The following is an 18,592-nucleotide window of genomic DNA, read 5'->3' as shown; positions in this document are numbered from 1 at the left end:
AGACGAAATGGTTATTTACTGAGACGGAGAAGACTGCAGAAGGAGCAAGTGCAGGTGAGGAAGATGGGGATTAACTGGACAGATGAAGTCTGAGGAGCCTGTTAGACAGTCGATGGAAATCCTAGTGGGCAGTTGGCTCAATGAGTCTTCTGACCAGGGTGGATGTCCATGATGGAGATTTGCAGTCAGGAATCTTCAGCACACAGGTGATGCACAAGCCATGAGACTGGAGAATCACCCAGGCAAGTAAGTGCAGTTTGAGAAGAAGAGATAAAAGGAGAGCATCTACAGCACCACCACAGTCTAAATGGGGCTGATAAAGAAGCAACAAGCAAACTGAAGAATTCCAGACAGGTGAAAGGAAATCCGGGAAAGTATAAGAAAACCCAACCAACCAACCAACCAAACAAACAAAAAAACTTCCTAGGAAAAGGTGGTGCAGGAAATGTTCTGCTTTGCTAAGCTAAAATTCTACTGCTTTGCCAGGGCTGGTTGTCTAACTTGGGGCTGCTGTCTTCACTCATTCATTCATTCATTCATTCATCTAAGAGCTCTCCAGATACTATTTTTTTATTTCTATGCCAAACCCTGAGACAACTAAGTCCCGTTCCTGGAGTTCCCAGGATACCTTCTCAGCTGAGCCCTCAGTTGAGGATTCTTATACAACAAAATCTGCTTTTTATTCAACTAAAAAGTCAAAAGAAGCTCCTCCTCTAGAATTTTCATCTCTGTACATAGCAACAATAGTCCCAAACTTATTCAGCTCTCACCACGGATACTGCTAAGCATGGTAATGCTTTCTCTAATTAAGGGGTCCCAATTACCCCAGAGAGAATTGTTTTCATTTCTGGCAACTGAAGAGAAGGCTCCTTTGAATACCAATGGTCTTTTTCTAGCCTTGGTATTGTCTAGACTCAATGAATTTAAATTTTAAACATTCACTTAAGGAAAAACAATCAACAGTCCACGCACACTTCATTCTTTATAACCCAAGGCAGACCTAGAAAACATACGTTCAACAGAAGCTACAGAAGCCTCAGCAGTGATTTATCTCTATGAGAATCCCGGGCCCAGGAGATTATAAAGATTTAGAGATTAGGGATCATAAATTCTTTATGTACACTACCTCAAGTATTTATTCTTCAGAACACCCCATGAATTAGGTACCACGGAAATTGATGCACAGAGAGGTTTTGTAAGTTGCCCAGACACATAGCTGGTGGAGAGGTGGAAATCAGCTCAGGGAGTATGGCTCCAAAAACTCTCCTCCTACCCTGCTCGATCCGGCCACTCTCGCCTGTCATGGCTTTCATTCTACCTGCACATTTCTAAAAGTGCTGAGCAAAGCCTTTCGTATCAAAAGCCAGTTAGTATGTGGTGCTGCTGGACCCATTTGTTAGGCTGGCAGTTGCCCAAGCAGGAGAGTGAGAACCAAGACAAACTGCTATACGATCATCTCTTACTCAGAAAAACCACCAAAATTCATAGAGCAATATTCATCTTCATCCAGTTTTTGAATTAACAGGTTGCTTTCCCTTAGAGTCAATGCTATGCTGTCAGTCACACTGACTCGAGTAGAGATGATTTCACTTCCTTTCAAATAATTTTTGGGAACTGCTTGATAAATGACAATTCAACACATTGGAAGCTATTTTTCTAGAATCACAACTTCAATTTGCAAAACGTTAACAATGTGGTTGGATCCCTTAGTTATTCACCAGGAGGTAAATTCTAAAGAATTATCAACGGGGTCTTTCAATTTACTTTAAATCACTTTAAATTTGCTTTAGATCTCAAGTCAAGGAAACCTCAGCTCTACTTTGTAGAGCACAGGTAAGATGCACAAAATACTAAAGCCAATGCAGTGGTACTTTCTGTATTTTCTCACCCTAAAAATACAAAACAAAACCAATGTCTAGATGTGTCCCCCTTAAATAATGCTCACAACATTCTTAGGCTGAACTTTTCAACATCTTTTGACAATTCTTCTTGGTATATTTTCTCTCAACAGCCATGCTATCAGTCTATGCTCATTGCCTGGCCAAGTCTTCCTGTTAAAAAGTATTAAATGGTTGCATGTTGTCTACAATGCACGTCAGTTTTTTATAAAAGATACGAATATGTCACACAGCATGAAACTAGCATGAAGCATGGCTGGCATGTGGAAGCTCAGCAGGGAGCTCTGGAGTTCTGTTCAGGAAGTCTTGGCCAACTGACTCTGTGTCTCCTACAGATGAGTTCCTCAAGTTCAGAACAGAGGCATAGAGCACAAATATGAAATCTAATGGCTGAGGGTTTAAAATTCTCTTCAACTCATTATGCAATATACAAATAACTCAAACAGTATGCATGTGTGCTTAATGCCACTGAATTGTACAGAATAGTTAAAATGGTAAATTTTATGTTATGTATGTTTTACCAACCACAATTTAAAAAAATTAGTATGCTTGTTTGGGGAGGAAAAAAAGGCAAAATGCATTTATTCTTTTTTTCAGTTTCCAAGCAAGCCATTTTCAGGCCCGTTTCATTTAACTTCACAGTTATTTAATCAACTCCAATTACCATTTACTGGATTTTGAAAATGTGAGACAGCTAAAAGCCCTGGAAACAGCCTTACTTCTCTGAATAAATGGGCCTGTAAAAATGGGCAGATCTTCTCCAAGCCAACTTTCAACTATTTTTTTCCTTTAGTCTTAGAAGATATAGATAAATTAATCACATCTACTCAATCTTCTCTTGATGCCAATGTGTGTATCCAAGTGGCTGGAGAAGCCTGCCAGTCTGACTGTGACTACTGCTATCAACCCAATAAACTAAAGACCTGAGACAGTGTTAAAAGATCACGCTTCCAGGTCCTACTGAGGCTCAGTTAAGTCTACCAAGAATTTCAAACCAAGTATAAATTCTTCACCTGATTATTTTTAATTGACTAAGAAAACGCTTTTGCATATATTCATCACAGTAGATAAATAAAAAATACAATTTTTTCAAATATTTTCTTGGATTGGTACCATACCTCACATTTGCTACTGGATCATGTGTCAGTTCAATAGCAGGTAGAAAGAAATATTTACAGAAAAATGATTTGGAAAAGATCTCTATAATAAATTCACAGGTATCCAAAAATCGGAGTCTATTCCAATAACTTTTTCCTTGGCCCAGTTCTAGAAACAACAACAAAAAATTATAAGTTTAATTTTTCCCACATAAAATTTCATGTGAAAAAAATCACTAAGTCCATGACAATCTTTTTTATATCCACAATTTGTTTAGCAAAAACAAGAGATAAGGGGGAAAAAATCATATTATATACCCCCAAATTAATAGCACCTGAAAAAACAGAAAAAATGTATTAAACATTGCATTCAGTTCCATGAGCAGTTATTAAATATTGAATGAACATATCTACTATTTTTTGATTACCCACCATGTGCTAAGTACTTTATACGTATTATCTCATTAAATCCTGAAAGTCAATCCAATGGGATGAGAATAAATTTATTCCTCCTAAAAGGTAAGGATACTGAGATTCAGAGAGGTTAAACCCACAGAGCTGGAAAGTACAGACCTAGAATTCAAATGCAGGTCTGTATAACTTCAAAATCTTTAACCAATGAAATTAACTGTTTTCTTCTTCTCATTTCCTTAAAAATGCTTTGAAGTAAAATCATATGTAAACATGATATCACTGAAAATCATTCAGGTCGACGTTGAAAGGATAATTTTCTCTCCCTTATTACAGAAATGTTCAAAAGCAAAATTCTTAATATTTAAAACCAAATAGAATCTCCATTCAAAATAAAACATTCTAAAGGTCAGGTCCTACCACTAGAAAAATGAAAACTGAATTAAAATGCAGAAAAAAAGGAAGATTAAAGTATATTGAGCATTATTTTTTCTTAAATGGTATTTTATGTACTCGAATTTTTTGAAAAGTGGTGACCCATACTTAAAATGGTAAACTCCAATAACCAGAAAAATTCCATTACCTGCCTGTGCTGGATAACAGAGTTTAATAAAAGCATTAAGACACTACAGTCAAAGCAAGTACACAATAATTAACAAATTCACTAAGTATATATAGGTGTGCACCACTACTTCTAGAATTAACATTTTAACAAAAAGTTTTTGTCTTCATTTTAGCCCATAGCAAATTAAAATAAATTTGCATTTGTTAATTGACAATTTTTTAAGACATTATAAACCACCTCGGCTTACCAGATTCACATTCATGTGTACTATCAAGTCTATTCAAGGGAACAAAACTCACATTCTGTAATATTTAAAATAGGAACATAAAACAAATTATTAGATTCAAGGATAGCCTACTTATATATCTTAGTTCCAAACTGTATAAATCAGGATAGAAACTGGGCTTTCAACAATAAGTATACATATTTTAATTTCTCAAGTGTAGAAATTCACAAAAGGCAGCCTAGAGTAGTCATTACTCTCATTCATCCTGTCAAAGATTTCTAAAACAAGCCAAAAAAATTAGCCTACAAAACTCAAATGCAAATATATACCAACACTGGCCTAATTATTCATGGCAAAATGATACATAATATAAGTCAGATCTAACTAAGGCCAACCAATTTGTTTACTTTCTATTTTTCAAAATGAGAGACAATGATTACTTACGTTCAATTAATTTTTGAATGACCTCGTGTCTCTGTTCTTGTTTACGATTATAACGTAGAAAAATGCACAGAGTTCGTGAAGCGGCCTTTTGGACAGGTAAGACATTCTTAAAGAAATAAGGAAGACAATTAAACCAGTCTAATAGTATATACTCTGAATAATGTGGCCCCATAAATCTATTTTAAGTTATTGACTAAAAGTAAAAGCAGTATTGCCTACCTCTCAAATCACTGTGGAAGTGTCTTCATCATTTAATGTTACCATCGCTCAGGCAAATCAACTAATCTACCATCACACTACAAAATTAATGCAATTTGGCAGTCATTTCCAAGTCATCCAGATTTGATTTATATTTGACTCTCATTTCCTTGCCACTTCATCTTAGGTGATATTCTCCCCAAATTATATCTCAACCACCTCTGGACCTTGTCACTCACTTATTCAACAAACATTTGTTAGAACATACCCTGTGTCAGGTATCTCACCAAAGATGTGCAACTTCTAAAATATAAACTCAGAGATCCCATGACCAGGTATATGTCAGATCCCTCTGGCTTAGTTATGCCTCTTCCACCTCAACGCCATTCTTGAAGGTCCCCAGTCCATGACACAGATAAAGCTTAGAACCCAAGGGACAACATACCAATTACTCTTACCAGTGTTTTAAACTCCTTTGTCCTTTGAATTTCTGTCACACCACTGGGCAGAACCTTAACTCTAAATGAATTCAACCATTCATCTTTACTGGATTTGGGTTCAAATGATGTATTAGAGAAAAATCTCTCAATCAGATATACTGTATCCAGTATAAATTCATGTTCACCATCTTGACTTACATATAAATATTATAACAATCAATTCTTGACGATTCAGACTATTATACTAGGATCCTTGAAATTCAAGTAGGAAAAACTATACATTGCTCAGAGAGTACTGCCTGCTACCTCCTCTCATATTTTCTTTTTAAATCTTACTTTTAAATCAATCTTTTTTTTTTTTTTTAAAGATGCTGGGGGTAGGAGTTTACTTATTTATTTATTTTTGCTGTGTTGGGTCTTCCTTTCTGTGCGAGGGCTTTCTCTAGTTGTGGCAAGTAGGGGCCACTCTTAATCGCGGTGCGCGGGCCTCTCACTATCGCGGCCTCTTATTGCGGAGCACAGGCTCCAGACGCGCAGGCTCAGTAGTTGTGGCTCACGGGCCTAGTTGCTCCGCGGCATGTGGGATCCTCCCAGACCAGGGCTCGAACCCATGTCCCCTGCATTAGCAGGCAGATTCTCAACCACTGTGCCACCAGGGAAGCCCCTCCTCTCATATTTTATACAAGTTATTTCCATTCTATTGAGTACCATTTCCTGTGGTGCTTTTAATCGAATATAAAAAAAGAATATTCACTATGAGTTAGAACAGAAAATGTAAGAAATGTACATAAACAGAAATATCAGTGGAATTACGGAAAATGAATTTTAGATAAATGAACTAAATAAAAGGATGTTACTCTTTTCTTTCATTTTTTGTATACTAATAGAATTTCAAATGCATAAACACTAGTCATTTGAAATAAAAATAGTTTAAAATACGTGTATTTTATACCTCACAGTATAAGGTAATGTCTTTTGGGCCAGAAATCAAAGACAAAAGTAATTATACCAAAACAAGTAAAAGCCAGTTTAAAGAAGTCGTGACCACTTAAGCATGCGAATAATGACTGCAATTGATTAAAACATTATTTAATATAAAATGATGAGTCTAAAAGAAAGAGACAAAAACAAAATTCATTCATCATCATTGGAAGTGGCTACTACACCACTTAAGAGTTTTCCTAACTCTGAAAATTGATAATTAGAGGGAAAGAAATAAGAATTTACCCTCTCTTTACATTAGGAAATATATTTTAGGGTAAATAAATTACCCAAGTAGATGTAAAAAAAAGGGCATTTCTCCTGAGAAGAATGCCATCAACAATGTAGAAGAAAAGACAGAATTTAAAAAATCATTTTTCTGCAAGTTATAATGAAATAACTGATCAGGCAAGGGTCATCATTGGACGCTAAAACTAACAGGTAAAAGCTTGGTGGGAAACTGGGTATTCCGAGTGTTGAAGTGTCAGCTTCAGATTGTGACGCAGATCACAAGAGAGAAAACACAATTCTGCAGTAGACTAACAGAGCTGTCCCCATCTGCACAACCACTCCTAGCTCACTTACAGAGGGACAGCCGTCCAGACACAATGCAACATAAAATACACAGCAGCATTTATGAAGTATTCTTGCCAAAAACGTTTAACCTAAGACTCGGCAAGCCCTTATCAAACCTCCAGTTTAGAAGAAATATGGAGAAGAGATAAACAAGTTAATCCATGAAGACATTCTACAGAACAACTGACTAAGTCTCTTCCTCAATTCAATGTCATGAAAAAGTGGGGAAGGGCGAAGAGGGAATCTGTTCTGGATTAAAAGAGAACTAAGAGGGGCTTCCCTGGTGGCGCAGTGGTTGGGAGTCCGCCTGCCGATGCAGGGGACACGGGTTCGTGCCCCGGTCCGGGAAGATCCCACATGCTGCGGAGCGGCTGGGCCCGTGAGCCATGGCCGTTGAGCCTGCGCGTCCGGAGCCTGTGCTCCGCAACGGGAGAGGCCACAACAGTGGGAGGCCCGCGTACCGCAAAAAAAAAAAAAAAAAAAAAAGAGAACTAAGAGATGTAACCACCTAAGGCAATGTATAGATCTTACTTGGATCCTATATGGAATAAAACAACTGTCACACATATTTGGGGCATAATTGGTAAATTTTAATAGGAACTTTAAATGATATTAAAGATAATTGTTCATTTTGTCAAATGTAATAATTGTATCATGGTTATATAGGGCAATGTCCTTTTATAGAGATGAGTACTGAAATGTTTAGAAATAAAAATACAATGATATTTATAATTTAAATTTTTCAGCACGATGAAATGGAAAATATGTCAGAATGTTAACAACCGTTAAGCCTAGATGATGGGTGTGTGAGGGTTCATTATAGTATTTTCTCTGCCTTTCTGCGTTTTAAATTTTTTTCATAACTAAAGCAGGAAAAAATGTTAGTTTCTGTCATTCCTCTACTCAAAACCTTCCAAAGCCTTCCCCTGTATCACAGAATACAATCTACGCTCTACATCATGGCCTTCAAGCACCTGCGTGTTGTGGGCCCAGCGACCTCTCCAGCCTCATCTCTCGCTAACGACCGCCACACGGGCTTCCTTGCTGCTCCTCACACAACCAAGCACACGCCATATCACACCTTTGCATCCACTCTTCCCTTTGCGGGGACCACCTGTCCTTCAGACCTCCACATGGTCACTCCCTTACTTGGTCCAAGCCTCTGCACAAAGCATATTTGATCAGAAAGGGCTTTTTCCTGACCACTATATTCACAATACCATCCTACGACCCTCCATCACTTTCTTCCCCTCTACCCTGCTTTTTAATTCCTCCTTGTACTTTTCATCCCTGGTGTACGATGTATGTATTATATGTGTTTGTTTTCTGTCTCTAATAGAATTTAAAGTTCTATGAGAACAGGTCCTTTGTCTTTTCATTCACTACTGTGCTCCTAGCATCTAGAATAGTACTCAGCACGTAGTAAGTGCTCAATAAATTTTGTTAAATGAATGAATATTACGACCATTAGATACGGAACTAAAAATATAATCTTTTCTCCAGGGAATATTGAAACAGAATATAAGTGTCTTTTTTGATCATGGAAAATGTGCTATAGTGAATCACGTATTTCTTTTTAAGTGTGGAATTACCTCCTTGTAAAAGAAAACATAAAGCAGATCCCTCGGGCTTGAAAGTATTTTGTTCACACTATGTTATAAATCATTTCTCTTTCCTGATAAGGGAAAGTACAAATATGGAATAATTATGTATTCTTAGCTTTCTAAACACAAAGACACCTACTAAGTAATCAGGTTGAGACAATTAAGATCAAGACAATTAAGATCAAGACCACCTGTTAATATATTTATTTTATTTTACTATTTATCACTTCCCACATGACCACCGTGTAAGAATGCAAGGTCCTTTAGAGCAGGATTCTGTCTGTCTTATTCACTCCTGTATCCCCAGCTCTTAGAACAGTGTCTGACACAGCAGAGACTCAAATAACTAACTGCTGGATACAGTAATTAATAAATTCTGCTTGATTTCATGTGAAATTTTCTATGTGGTACATTCATGCATTATCCTCTGAGAAGGAACTTATTTTTGTCAATATCAATTTTTAAGATTATTACATCTATAAAATAACCTTCCACCCCTAGACTTTGCTTTGATACATGAAACAAACTTCATGTAGAGGTGTTAGGTCATAAGATATATGCCTTTTTTCTTTTTTTTTAAGTTAAGTTGTAAATGACACCAATAATGTCATTGTTTTCCTCTTTGAAGCTAAACCTGATTTGGGGTTTTTGAGATGGCTACTAGATTTTGTTATCTCACTTTTTTTGAGAACAATAAGAATTCAAAGTACTTTTTTAATAGTTTCTAAAACATATACATTATGTAGAACTTTTTTATACTTCAAAAAATGGTAGTAGGATGTCATATTCAATGTACAGTGAACTGAGGGTTAAACAATCCTCTCTGGAAATTTTAAGGAAAAAGGTAGACAACTTACTCTATGGGGAAATTTGAATACAAGTCTTTTTTTTTCCCCCTACTTTGACTCTAATTTTGAGGTTATCCATAGTAGGGCATCCATGTTTTTTGTATACATTTTACTTGTAACAAGTCACTGTTCAGGTACTATAAAAGAAAAAGAACCCAAACTAGTATTAAGGGGCTTAAGGGATACCCTTAAGGCAACAGGGCACAGCTGAGGCCATGAGACATGAAAGGTGTACACGAGAGCAAAAGGCACTTTGCAGTTGAGATCACTGACTCCTGCCAACCTCTGCCTTGAGAAGAACGGTATCAAGCTTGCAGTGCATGTGTTTACACTCTCCCTGTGCATCCCTCTCTCCAGCTAGGCAGAAGCTGATGAAAAGGAGAACCGGTGGGGAAGCAAAGGTAACACCCCTCCAGGCAGAAGGGCATGAACTGAGTTTGTCGTTCTATTTCAAGAATGTGGATGATTTGGTTAATTCCAAAACAGGGGCAAGTTCAAGAGAAAATCAGATAACAGGTATTGGGCTCACATTTGTCATCACGATTGTGAACATTCTTTGCAAGAAACGATAATAAATCTGATCACTTGATATGATGTGCGGCAGACAGGCGTATTTCTGGAGCAGCTTCTCGTGAGTTCTCCACTTTAGAGAGGCTGCAGCTCGCTGCTCAGCAGCTGTGAGAGCTGGAATCAAGTCAGGGAGAGATGATAACTAAAGAAGAAAACACATCAAGAGAATCAAAGATAATTAAAGAAATCAGTTTCAGCACTCAGCCAAATTATTCAGTCTTACAATACACTGGGGAGAGGGAACTCTTAACCTTTCCGGAAATCAGGAGGCATCTTAGTTGTCACAGGGAAGTAAATATTTAGTAAAATCAAATACTTAAAAAAAAATCTAAAAATAAAATTTATGATTACTGGAGACAAAATTTTGAAAGAGACTGGGATTCACAACCCTTCTAAACTAAAATGTATTCTATTTTAGTTTGTCAGCAAACTTTGACCTTCTAAATTCCTACCCTTCTGTCCTCAACAGTTGCTATTCTTCGCAGTAATAATAAATGCTAATAAGAACTGAAAATATGAATGTAAACTCCAAGGACAATAAATAAGGATTGTGGTAATGTAAGAATGGTAGAGGACAAATGTAAAATAGATAGCTAGTAGGAAGAGCTGCATCTCACGGGGAGATCAGCTCCGTGCTTTGTGACCACCTAGAGGGGTGGGATAGGGAGGGTGGGAGGGAGACGCAAGAGAGAGGGGATATGGGGATATATGTATATGTATAGCTGATTCACTTTGTTAAATAGCAGAAACTAACACACTATTGTAAAGCAATTATACTCCAATAAAGATGTTTAAAAAAAAAAAAAAAGGGAATGGTAGAGGAAATTCAAGCTGTTCAAACTCTAGCAGACATTTACTGAGCACCTACTATGTGGCAAGCGCTCTTTTAACTGTTTTTCATACACTCTTCTGTTGATTCCTCACAACAACTCTGCAGAGTAAGGTAGGCCATATAATGTCCAGAAACTTTTTTGATACATGGGATTTACCTTATTTTCTTGAACACTGCTTTCTCCACCAGTAGACATAAGTTCCAGGATTTCTGGAAGATGATCTATGAGAGCATCTAGTACCTTTTAACAGAGATATTGATTACTCTTCTTGTGATGGCTGTTTTTCTAATCTTAGATTAATTAACATGCCAATTTCTACACAGAAATAGTATGAGTTACCAAACAGCATTTTGGGGGTTTCTATTTTCTTGCTCTGTCATCTTCTTGCTGCAAAGTCTTAGAAACAAAATTAGCTACCTTGATCAAACTACCTTTGAAAAGAGATTAGTATGTCTGCCTCTTGATAATATTCAAATCGTCTAGATCTGAGACAGCCTGACAACATGCTCAAAACTGCCTCCCAACTTTTGAAAAGCAGTTTAAGTCAGACGACACCTTCAGTGATGTCTAATGTTGAGGAGTTGAGATTTGGCAAGCTAGCAGTCATTTGGGTGAATAGGATATAGTAGATAAAGCATCAAAATAAAGTATTCCAAAGCCTCCACAAGTATACTCCCCAAACAATGCTAAGAGAAATAAAAAGATATAAAATGTGATATAACATATGATCACAAGTATGTAAAATTTTAAAAACTTTATATAGAAAAAATAGAAAATATAAGACAAGAGAAACAGTGATCAGAACTAAAAGTATTCTTTTGTCTGTCTACTTTTTGGCCTTTCCAAAATTTTCCGTAACAAATATACATGTATATTTTAAAACCTACTATTTTTAAAAGATATTCCCAATATCTAGTCTATGATACAGTGGCATATCGACTTGAAGCTTCTGGAGCTAGTCAGCTATTAGAATTCATGCAATTCCCAAGAAGCAGGAAAATAAAAGAAAAAAGGCATTGATACATTCAAACTTAATATAACAGAAGTAAAAAGCAAAGAGTAAGAAGATATTACCTCCAATGATTCATCTTGTAATAACGTTATTAGTTCTTTATGTATTAAATACACTCCAGAATTTAGAAGTTTAGAAACCTAGAATGGAGCAATAAAGTCTCTCAGATTTGAGACTACTAGACATATAAAGGTTATAAAAACAATTTTTAAAAAAGTAATCCCTGTTAAGATTTTCTTCTAAAATGAGAGTTGTTTACAACACAACTATAAAATTAGATTTCTAGAAAAATTACTTGCATATGTAAGCTTTTCAGTCTGCTTCCTAACACGCTGGAGTGTGTGAACATATGAGGGTCGGGAGTGTAGAAGAATGGATTTATCTTCCCTCTCACAAACACTAATAAGCCCATGGATGCCTGTAGTTCACATTTTAAAGTCTCAGAGCAGCCAACAGGGTCTTTCAAGGGAGCCCAGCCATGGGAGCATTCATCTCCGTTCAGAGCTCCCAGAGGGGACAAATTCTACTGAAGGCCAGTAGCCACACAGGGATAGAGAAAACTCCTAAGCAAGCAAAACTTCGAAGACTTTTCCCATCAAAGACTTCAATCAGCAAGAGAGGAGTTGGGAGTTGGGAGAATCTAGACTAAACCAACTCCTTTGTGAACTGTTTTTTTTTTTTTTCTGTAGACAAGCAACAGTAAAAATCTGCAATGGTAGATTCACCAGTTTCTACTGCACCTTTAAGTTTTTGGGTTATTTTTTTCCACATACTGGGTTTCTGAGTAAGGTTTTACTTGAAAAAGGGGTTCCTAGACAAAGAAGGTGTTTTAAAAGTCTTTGCTCTACAGGGTTGTTTTTGAAAGTATTTTCAAAATATTATTTTTCTGAAAAACAAGAATAAACTCAGAACATACTAAAGTAATTATCAGAATCCAACAATAATACTGTTAAGGAAATTTAAATCCACCAGTGGAATTTCATTATTTAAAAGGACAAACCTAGACTAACCATTCATTTATGAAGTATCATCTTAACCTACCTACATGGTATGATTATAAGAATACAGAAATTAGCCACCCAGCAAATAGCTAGATCAATGATTTCCAAACTCACTTCTACTGGTGAAATATTTTTGTGTACATATTTCAATTTTTTTTTCTATGGTGCTAACACATTATGTCCACTTATAGTGGACATAAATAAAATGAAATATTAAAGGTATGAGATAAAAATAAACATAAATAGAAACTCTCGTATTGCATAAATACTGCTTTCTCAGACTCTAATCTCATGCAGTCATCTCTGGAGACCACCAATCTAGACAAATACAAGCGTGCATGGTAATCATGCCTAAATACCCACTTAATACATATTACAGACAAGTAGTTCACTCAGCCAGCCAGTGCCCTCTGCCCTCTCTCCTCCTCCAAAAGCATATTCCTATATGCATATTTACAAAGATGACTTAATTGTTCAACACTGAATTATTTTAATTAATTACACCATTTAAAGGGAATATTTTCTGGACTTTGCAGAATGAACATTCATTTCATTCACACCAGAAAAAAAATGTTATTCAAAAGAAGCAAAGCCTATCATTCAATAGCCAAGAGTCTTAAGTAACATTTCTAATGCTGCTATGGATATCCTGCACACTTTCAGCTAATCTGACAATGCTCTGAACACAGTGCAAGGAAGGCGATGAAATATTCTCACTGAGAATAAGAATATTCATTATACCTCTCATTAAAGAAGGGAATATTTTATCAACCCACACAGATATTTTTATGTGACAGTCCTAAAGTTGGCAAGTTATAGGTTATACATGTTTACTGCAATTATAGCAACATGTACTTACTGCAATCACTCGAGAAACATGCCCTAAATTTCAGTCTCAAGGGTTAAGAAGTTAATTATATTCATCATAAAGTTTAAATTCACTTTTGCTCTTACAATATGGAGAGTTGTTGTAACAGCTGAATCTAAAAGCTGTGCTCACGAAACATGATCCATTTGCAGTAAAAACCATAAATTTAAATAATCTATCTCTCAATTTTCCATTTGTACTCAAGTTCTTAAGTTTAGGTGTAAAGCTAAATATAAACATTATAAAGCATATAAAAACTGATTTTACTTCCAGATCTGTAACAGCCACATCCATACCACAATGTCTGGCTTAAAGTAAGGATTTACTAGAGATATACTGAACGAATAGATTAATACCTGTTAAACGAATATAACGTATTTATGTAAATGAATTCTGTGTAACATTCTAAAGAGAATTGTGGGAATTTTTCAATATTTAGGACTAGAATATGAGAGCGATATGGAGCCTGTATCTTTTAATAAATCTGTAAACAGATGTGTACAAAATATCAAAAAATCATATACTACATGTAGGTAGAATTAACAACAAATGTAAAGTGGTATCACTTTTTCAGACTTACTTCATAAAAGCAAATAGCAATAGTGTATCTGACTGGTACTTCAGGGTCATGACAAAGGCAGAAGAATGTAGAATAGAGATCCATGTGGAAATTTTTAGGATCAACAAAAACAATCATGGCCTGGTGGAGGTGGGAGGGAGAAGATGAGTGGGAAGGAGAGAAAAACATGCATCAACACCTCTTATTATAATCATGTCACTTAAAACTGAATCATGTCCTCTGAATCATAATTTAGTTATAAACCATATTTGGAAGATCCAAATGCATGCATATAATTCTAATAGATATACTTACACAGAGATAAATATAAATTAACCAATATACACCAGACATAACGTGAGGTAGCAAGTGTCAATTATGGCATTATTTTTCAATGCAATCTATTCACATGTTTTTAAGTTAAAATTAAAACGTTTAGCCAATACAAATGTATAATTTATTACCGGAAAGTTATAAGCACAGTTCTTCCGTACTGAAATATATTTCTTCTCCTGCTCTAAGATTTGGGGTGGAATCTGGTTTTCATTGTGTCCATTTTCCTGTTGCAAACCCAATGTACAAAGTTTCTTATAAAACTCCAAAAATCTCAAGTGTTGATCTGGAGTAAATATTCCTAAAACAAATGCAAAACCTTTGCTCAACATTTTAATTGAAAACAATAATTAAAAAGGGAAAAGCAAAGTGCAATAAAAATAACTGGAACCAAATATTTAAATAAATGGTTGGAAATCATAAATAAAAGCAACAATGAAAAAAGAATAACTATGGTGAAGAAATCTAATGGTTCTTCACCTTATGTTAATTTTAATAATATTTTCACTTTAATTTCAATAGTATAAAACTATGCAACACAGGAATTACACCTGCATTAATTTCTGCATGTACCATTGTATGTACCACTAACGAGTCACTACAATAATAATATGGCAGCCATTATTGCTATTTACTTATGATAAATATTCTAAAGTTGCCTACAGAAAAGACATGCACATATGTCTGCAGAGAAGGAGCTTAAAAATGGAATCTGAGAGAATTCCCTGGCGGTGCAGTGGTTAAGACTTGGCACTTGCACTGCTGTGGGCCCAGGTTCAATCCCTGGTCAGGAAACTAAGATCCCAGAAGCGGTAAGGCGCAGCCAAAAAAAAAAAACAAAAAACAAAGGAATCTGAAAGACGGTGAAGTAAACTCAAAATAATTTTGATCAATGGAATGGACTGGTTCCACATTCACATACCGTCTTATCTGCACAAAAATATGTTTTCTATGCTAGATTGTTATAATTTAATTAATGCTTACATTATTTTAGTAAGCTAAGAACTGAGTAATATGTTCAGAATGCCAAGAGTTACAGGTATTATTCTGCATTCTAAACTGAACTGCTCATGTGATATATTAATTATTCTACAAAAAGTTAATAAGAGTATACTTACTATGCACAATAGTTAATATACCTGAGCTTCTATTATCATATACCAACTAATACATAAAGATAAAATATTCAGAAATTTAAAAGGCTATGCCTACTTCACTCTGCCACTGTTTTGGTTTTTTTTTTTAATAGTTTATTTTATTTATTTATTTATTTTTGGCTGCATTGGGTCTTCATTGCTGTGCGTGGGCTTTCTCTAGCAGCGGTGAGCGGGGGCTACTCTTCACTGTGCTGCACAGGCTTCTCATTGCAGTGTCTTCTCTTGTTGCGAAGCAGGGACTCTAGGTGTGTGGGCTTCAGTAGTTGTGGCACACGGGCTCAGCAGCTGTGGCTCGCGGGCTCTAGAGCACAGATTCAGTAGTTGTGGCACGTGGGCTTAGTTGCTCCGTGGCACGTGAGATCTTCCCGGACCAGGGCTCGAACCTGTGTCGCCTGAGTTAGTAGGCAGATTCCTAACCACTGCGTCACCAGGGAAGCCCCTGCGATTGTTCTTTCATATAGGTTCTATGAGTGAAAAAGTCATTTCTAACTGTGTTCTAAATTATGCTATCAAAATTCTAAGATCTCTTAAGATTTTACACACTTAAAGGGTAGGCTTTACAACTGAAGAGCTAAAGTTTAGTGGCTAAGGTAAAAGAAAAGGGAAAAATTATCTATAATCTTGACATTCTTAGGACATAGCATACCATACAGTCCATGGCATAGTTTTCCTAAATGGAAAGATAAGGAAATAAGAATTGATTCATCTGCTTTGAAAGATTTTTCACAAAACGATTTCACTAAGGGAAGTATAGTTTGACTTCTGTCATCTGAAAAACAAGAATAAAACATAGTTTAGATCCAGTTGCCCACACTGCACATGTAGAAATTAATGCATATACCCAAATTCCAGAAAGAAAAATTACTACGTTAGTCTCAGAGTAACAGAAAATATCTGAAAACAGTGATGATGGAGGGATGACATAAAGAATAGGTGAGAGATAAGTGGGAAACATCAAAAACTTTTATGCCAGGCTAAGGGGTTTGGACTTGACACCACAGGCCATAGGGAATAAACTATAGAGTGACTACAAATTAAAAAGCTAAGATGATTGAGGTTTTGAGCCTGAATAACTACAAGAATGCTAATACTACTAGTATAAATAGATGAGTAGCAGGAATTCTCTTCTGCATACATCTCACACCATGCTGCATTTTGTCATTTCATTTTTGATTGAAAGTAAGTTAGCTTATATTACATTCTGTATAATGAATTTCTTCGCTCTTCCTTCCTATACAACTCTTTTTTAAAAAGTGAATTCATTCTTTGAGTATGCCTGCTTAGGTCATAAGTTTCTGATATTAACAATATTTAAGTTTTGATTCCAAATGCTCCCTGAATTTCCCACAGTTCTCTTAAACTTTCAGAAATAAATCACTACTTTATTAAGGGTCTGACAATACTAAGTAAAACCCTGTAGCAGGTTTATTGGTATTATTATTATTACTGTTATTATTATCAACACATTTCAGTACCATACCTACTGTTTTTACTAAATAACATTCATTCGACACTTATTGAATTTCTCAGACAACAAGCATTAACAGAAGTAGAAAGATGAATAAAAAGTTCTCTGAACTTGAGAAACTCAGACCAGCAAAGAAGCCAAACACAAAAAATATCATAAGACAATGTGATCACTATTTTAATAGCTAGTGTAAGGCAGGAGTCTGCAAACTATTTTTGCAAATATTCTAGGCTTTGTAGTTTATCTGTCCCAAGTATTCAACTCTGTCACTTTGGCACAAAACAGCTACAGACAATACATAAACAAATGGGAGTGGCTGTGTTCCAATAAGCTCTATTTACAAAAACTGGTGGCAGCAGGATTTGTCCTAGAGGCCATAGTTTGCCAACCCCTGGTATAAAGGGATTTAGAAGATGTCAGAGAAGACACTGTTTTGAACTGGGCACTGAAAAGAAACAGCTGGCTAGGAGAAAAATAGAGGGAAGGGTGAAAAAAGAGAACATGAAAAGGCTAGAGCTTGAAAGAATTTGGTATGCCAAGATAACAGCAAATGCGGCTGGAGCACCAGATGCCAGAGGAGTGGGAAAGAACGGGAAGAAATAAAGCCACGAACACAGGTTAGGACAGATCTGTGATAACCAAGTGAGGGGCAGGAAAAGCCCCAGATCAGAGATGATGCCCATGTTTCTAGTTTGGACGCCTAAGGGTGCCCCATTATTAGGACAAAGAGATTCATTGTTCACTTATCAGATACTGCTGTTGCTACTCCTCTGGTTCATTCAATGGCCTAAACTATTGTTCTGTAACATCCATACATCACAACTGTCCACACTGCAGTAATCTTTAAGAGGGTCTCCTAGTTCAGTTAAAATAGTATTAATCCAAAGTAATCCTACAGGGGCTTCCCTGGTGGCACAGTGATTAAGAATCCGCCTGCCAATGCAGAGGACACGGGTTTGAGCCCTGGTCCGGGAAGATGCCACATGCTGCGGAGCAACTAAGCCCATGCGCCACAACTACTGAGCCTGTGCTCTAGAGCCCGTGAGCCACAACTACTAAGCCCGTGCGCCACAACTACCGAGCCCGTGCTCCACAACAAGAGAAGCCACCGTAATGAGAAGCCCGCGCACCGCAGCGAAGAGTAGCCCCCCTGCTCTCTGCAACTAGAGAAAGCCCATACACAGCAATGAAGACCCAATGCAGCCAAAAGTAAAATAAATAAAATAAATTTAAAAACAAAAACAAAGGAATCCTACAATTACACAATAGTGTTTTGCACCTGAGTACTTGACATTTGCCCTTTCAAATTTCACCCTGACAAAATAGCTAATTTGCACTGAACTAATGTCTAACATTGGTTAAGAATCTAGTCACACACTCAGTAGAGCAACTAATTTAATTGTCTTTGTGATTTTATTTGCACAACACTAAGAAACACCTCTTTACCCATTCCCACCCAAATATCCCATCCCAGATTTCTCTTCCTGTGACCATGAAATTTCC

At 36.4% G+C, this 18,592-nt stretch overlaps 1 protein-coding gene across 1 annotated transcript in view; it reads right to left on the bottom strand.

Annotated features, from left to right (window-relative positions):
• LOC116749068 (serine/threonine-protein phosphatase 4 regulatory subunit 4) overlaps positions 1–18,592 on the bottom strand; it is a 66,956-nt gene that overhangs the window by 37,817 nt on the left and 10,547 nt on the right. Inside the window, exons 6-13 of the mRNA XM_032623025.1 lie at positions 16,268–16,390; positions 14,596–14,765; positions 14,153–14,272; positions 11,766–11,843; positions 10,848–10,931; positions 9,818–10,000; positions 4,642–4,747; positions 3,017–3,164 (exon numbers count right to left, since the gene is read on the bottom strand). Coding sequence (XP_032478916.1) covers positions 3,017–3,164; positions 4,642–4,747; positions 9,818–10,000; positions 10,848–10,931; positions 11,766–11,843; positions 14,153–14,272; positions 14,596–14,765; positions 16,268–16,390 — 1,012 coding nt within the window. The remainder of the gene's footprint in view (positions 1–3,016; positions 3,165–4,641; positions 4,748–9,817; positions 10,001–10,847; positions 10,932–11,765; positions 11,844–14,152; positions 14,273–14,595; positions 14,766–16,267; positions 16,391–18,592) is intronic.

The sequence above is a fragment of the Phocoena sinus genome, chromosome 2, assembly GCF_008692025.1.
Source record: "Phocoena sinus isolate mPhoSin1 chromosome 2, mPhoSin1.pri, whole genome shotgun sequence".
In the NCBI taxonomy this organism is placed as follows: Eukaryota; Metazoa; Chordata; class Mammalia; order Artiodactyla; family Phocoenidae; genus Phocoena; species Phocoena sinus.
Note: the sequence above shows the minus strand (reverse complement) of the source record. Positions and strands in the feature narration are given on the sequence as shown.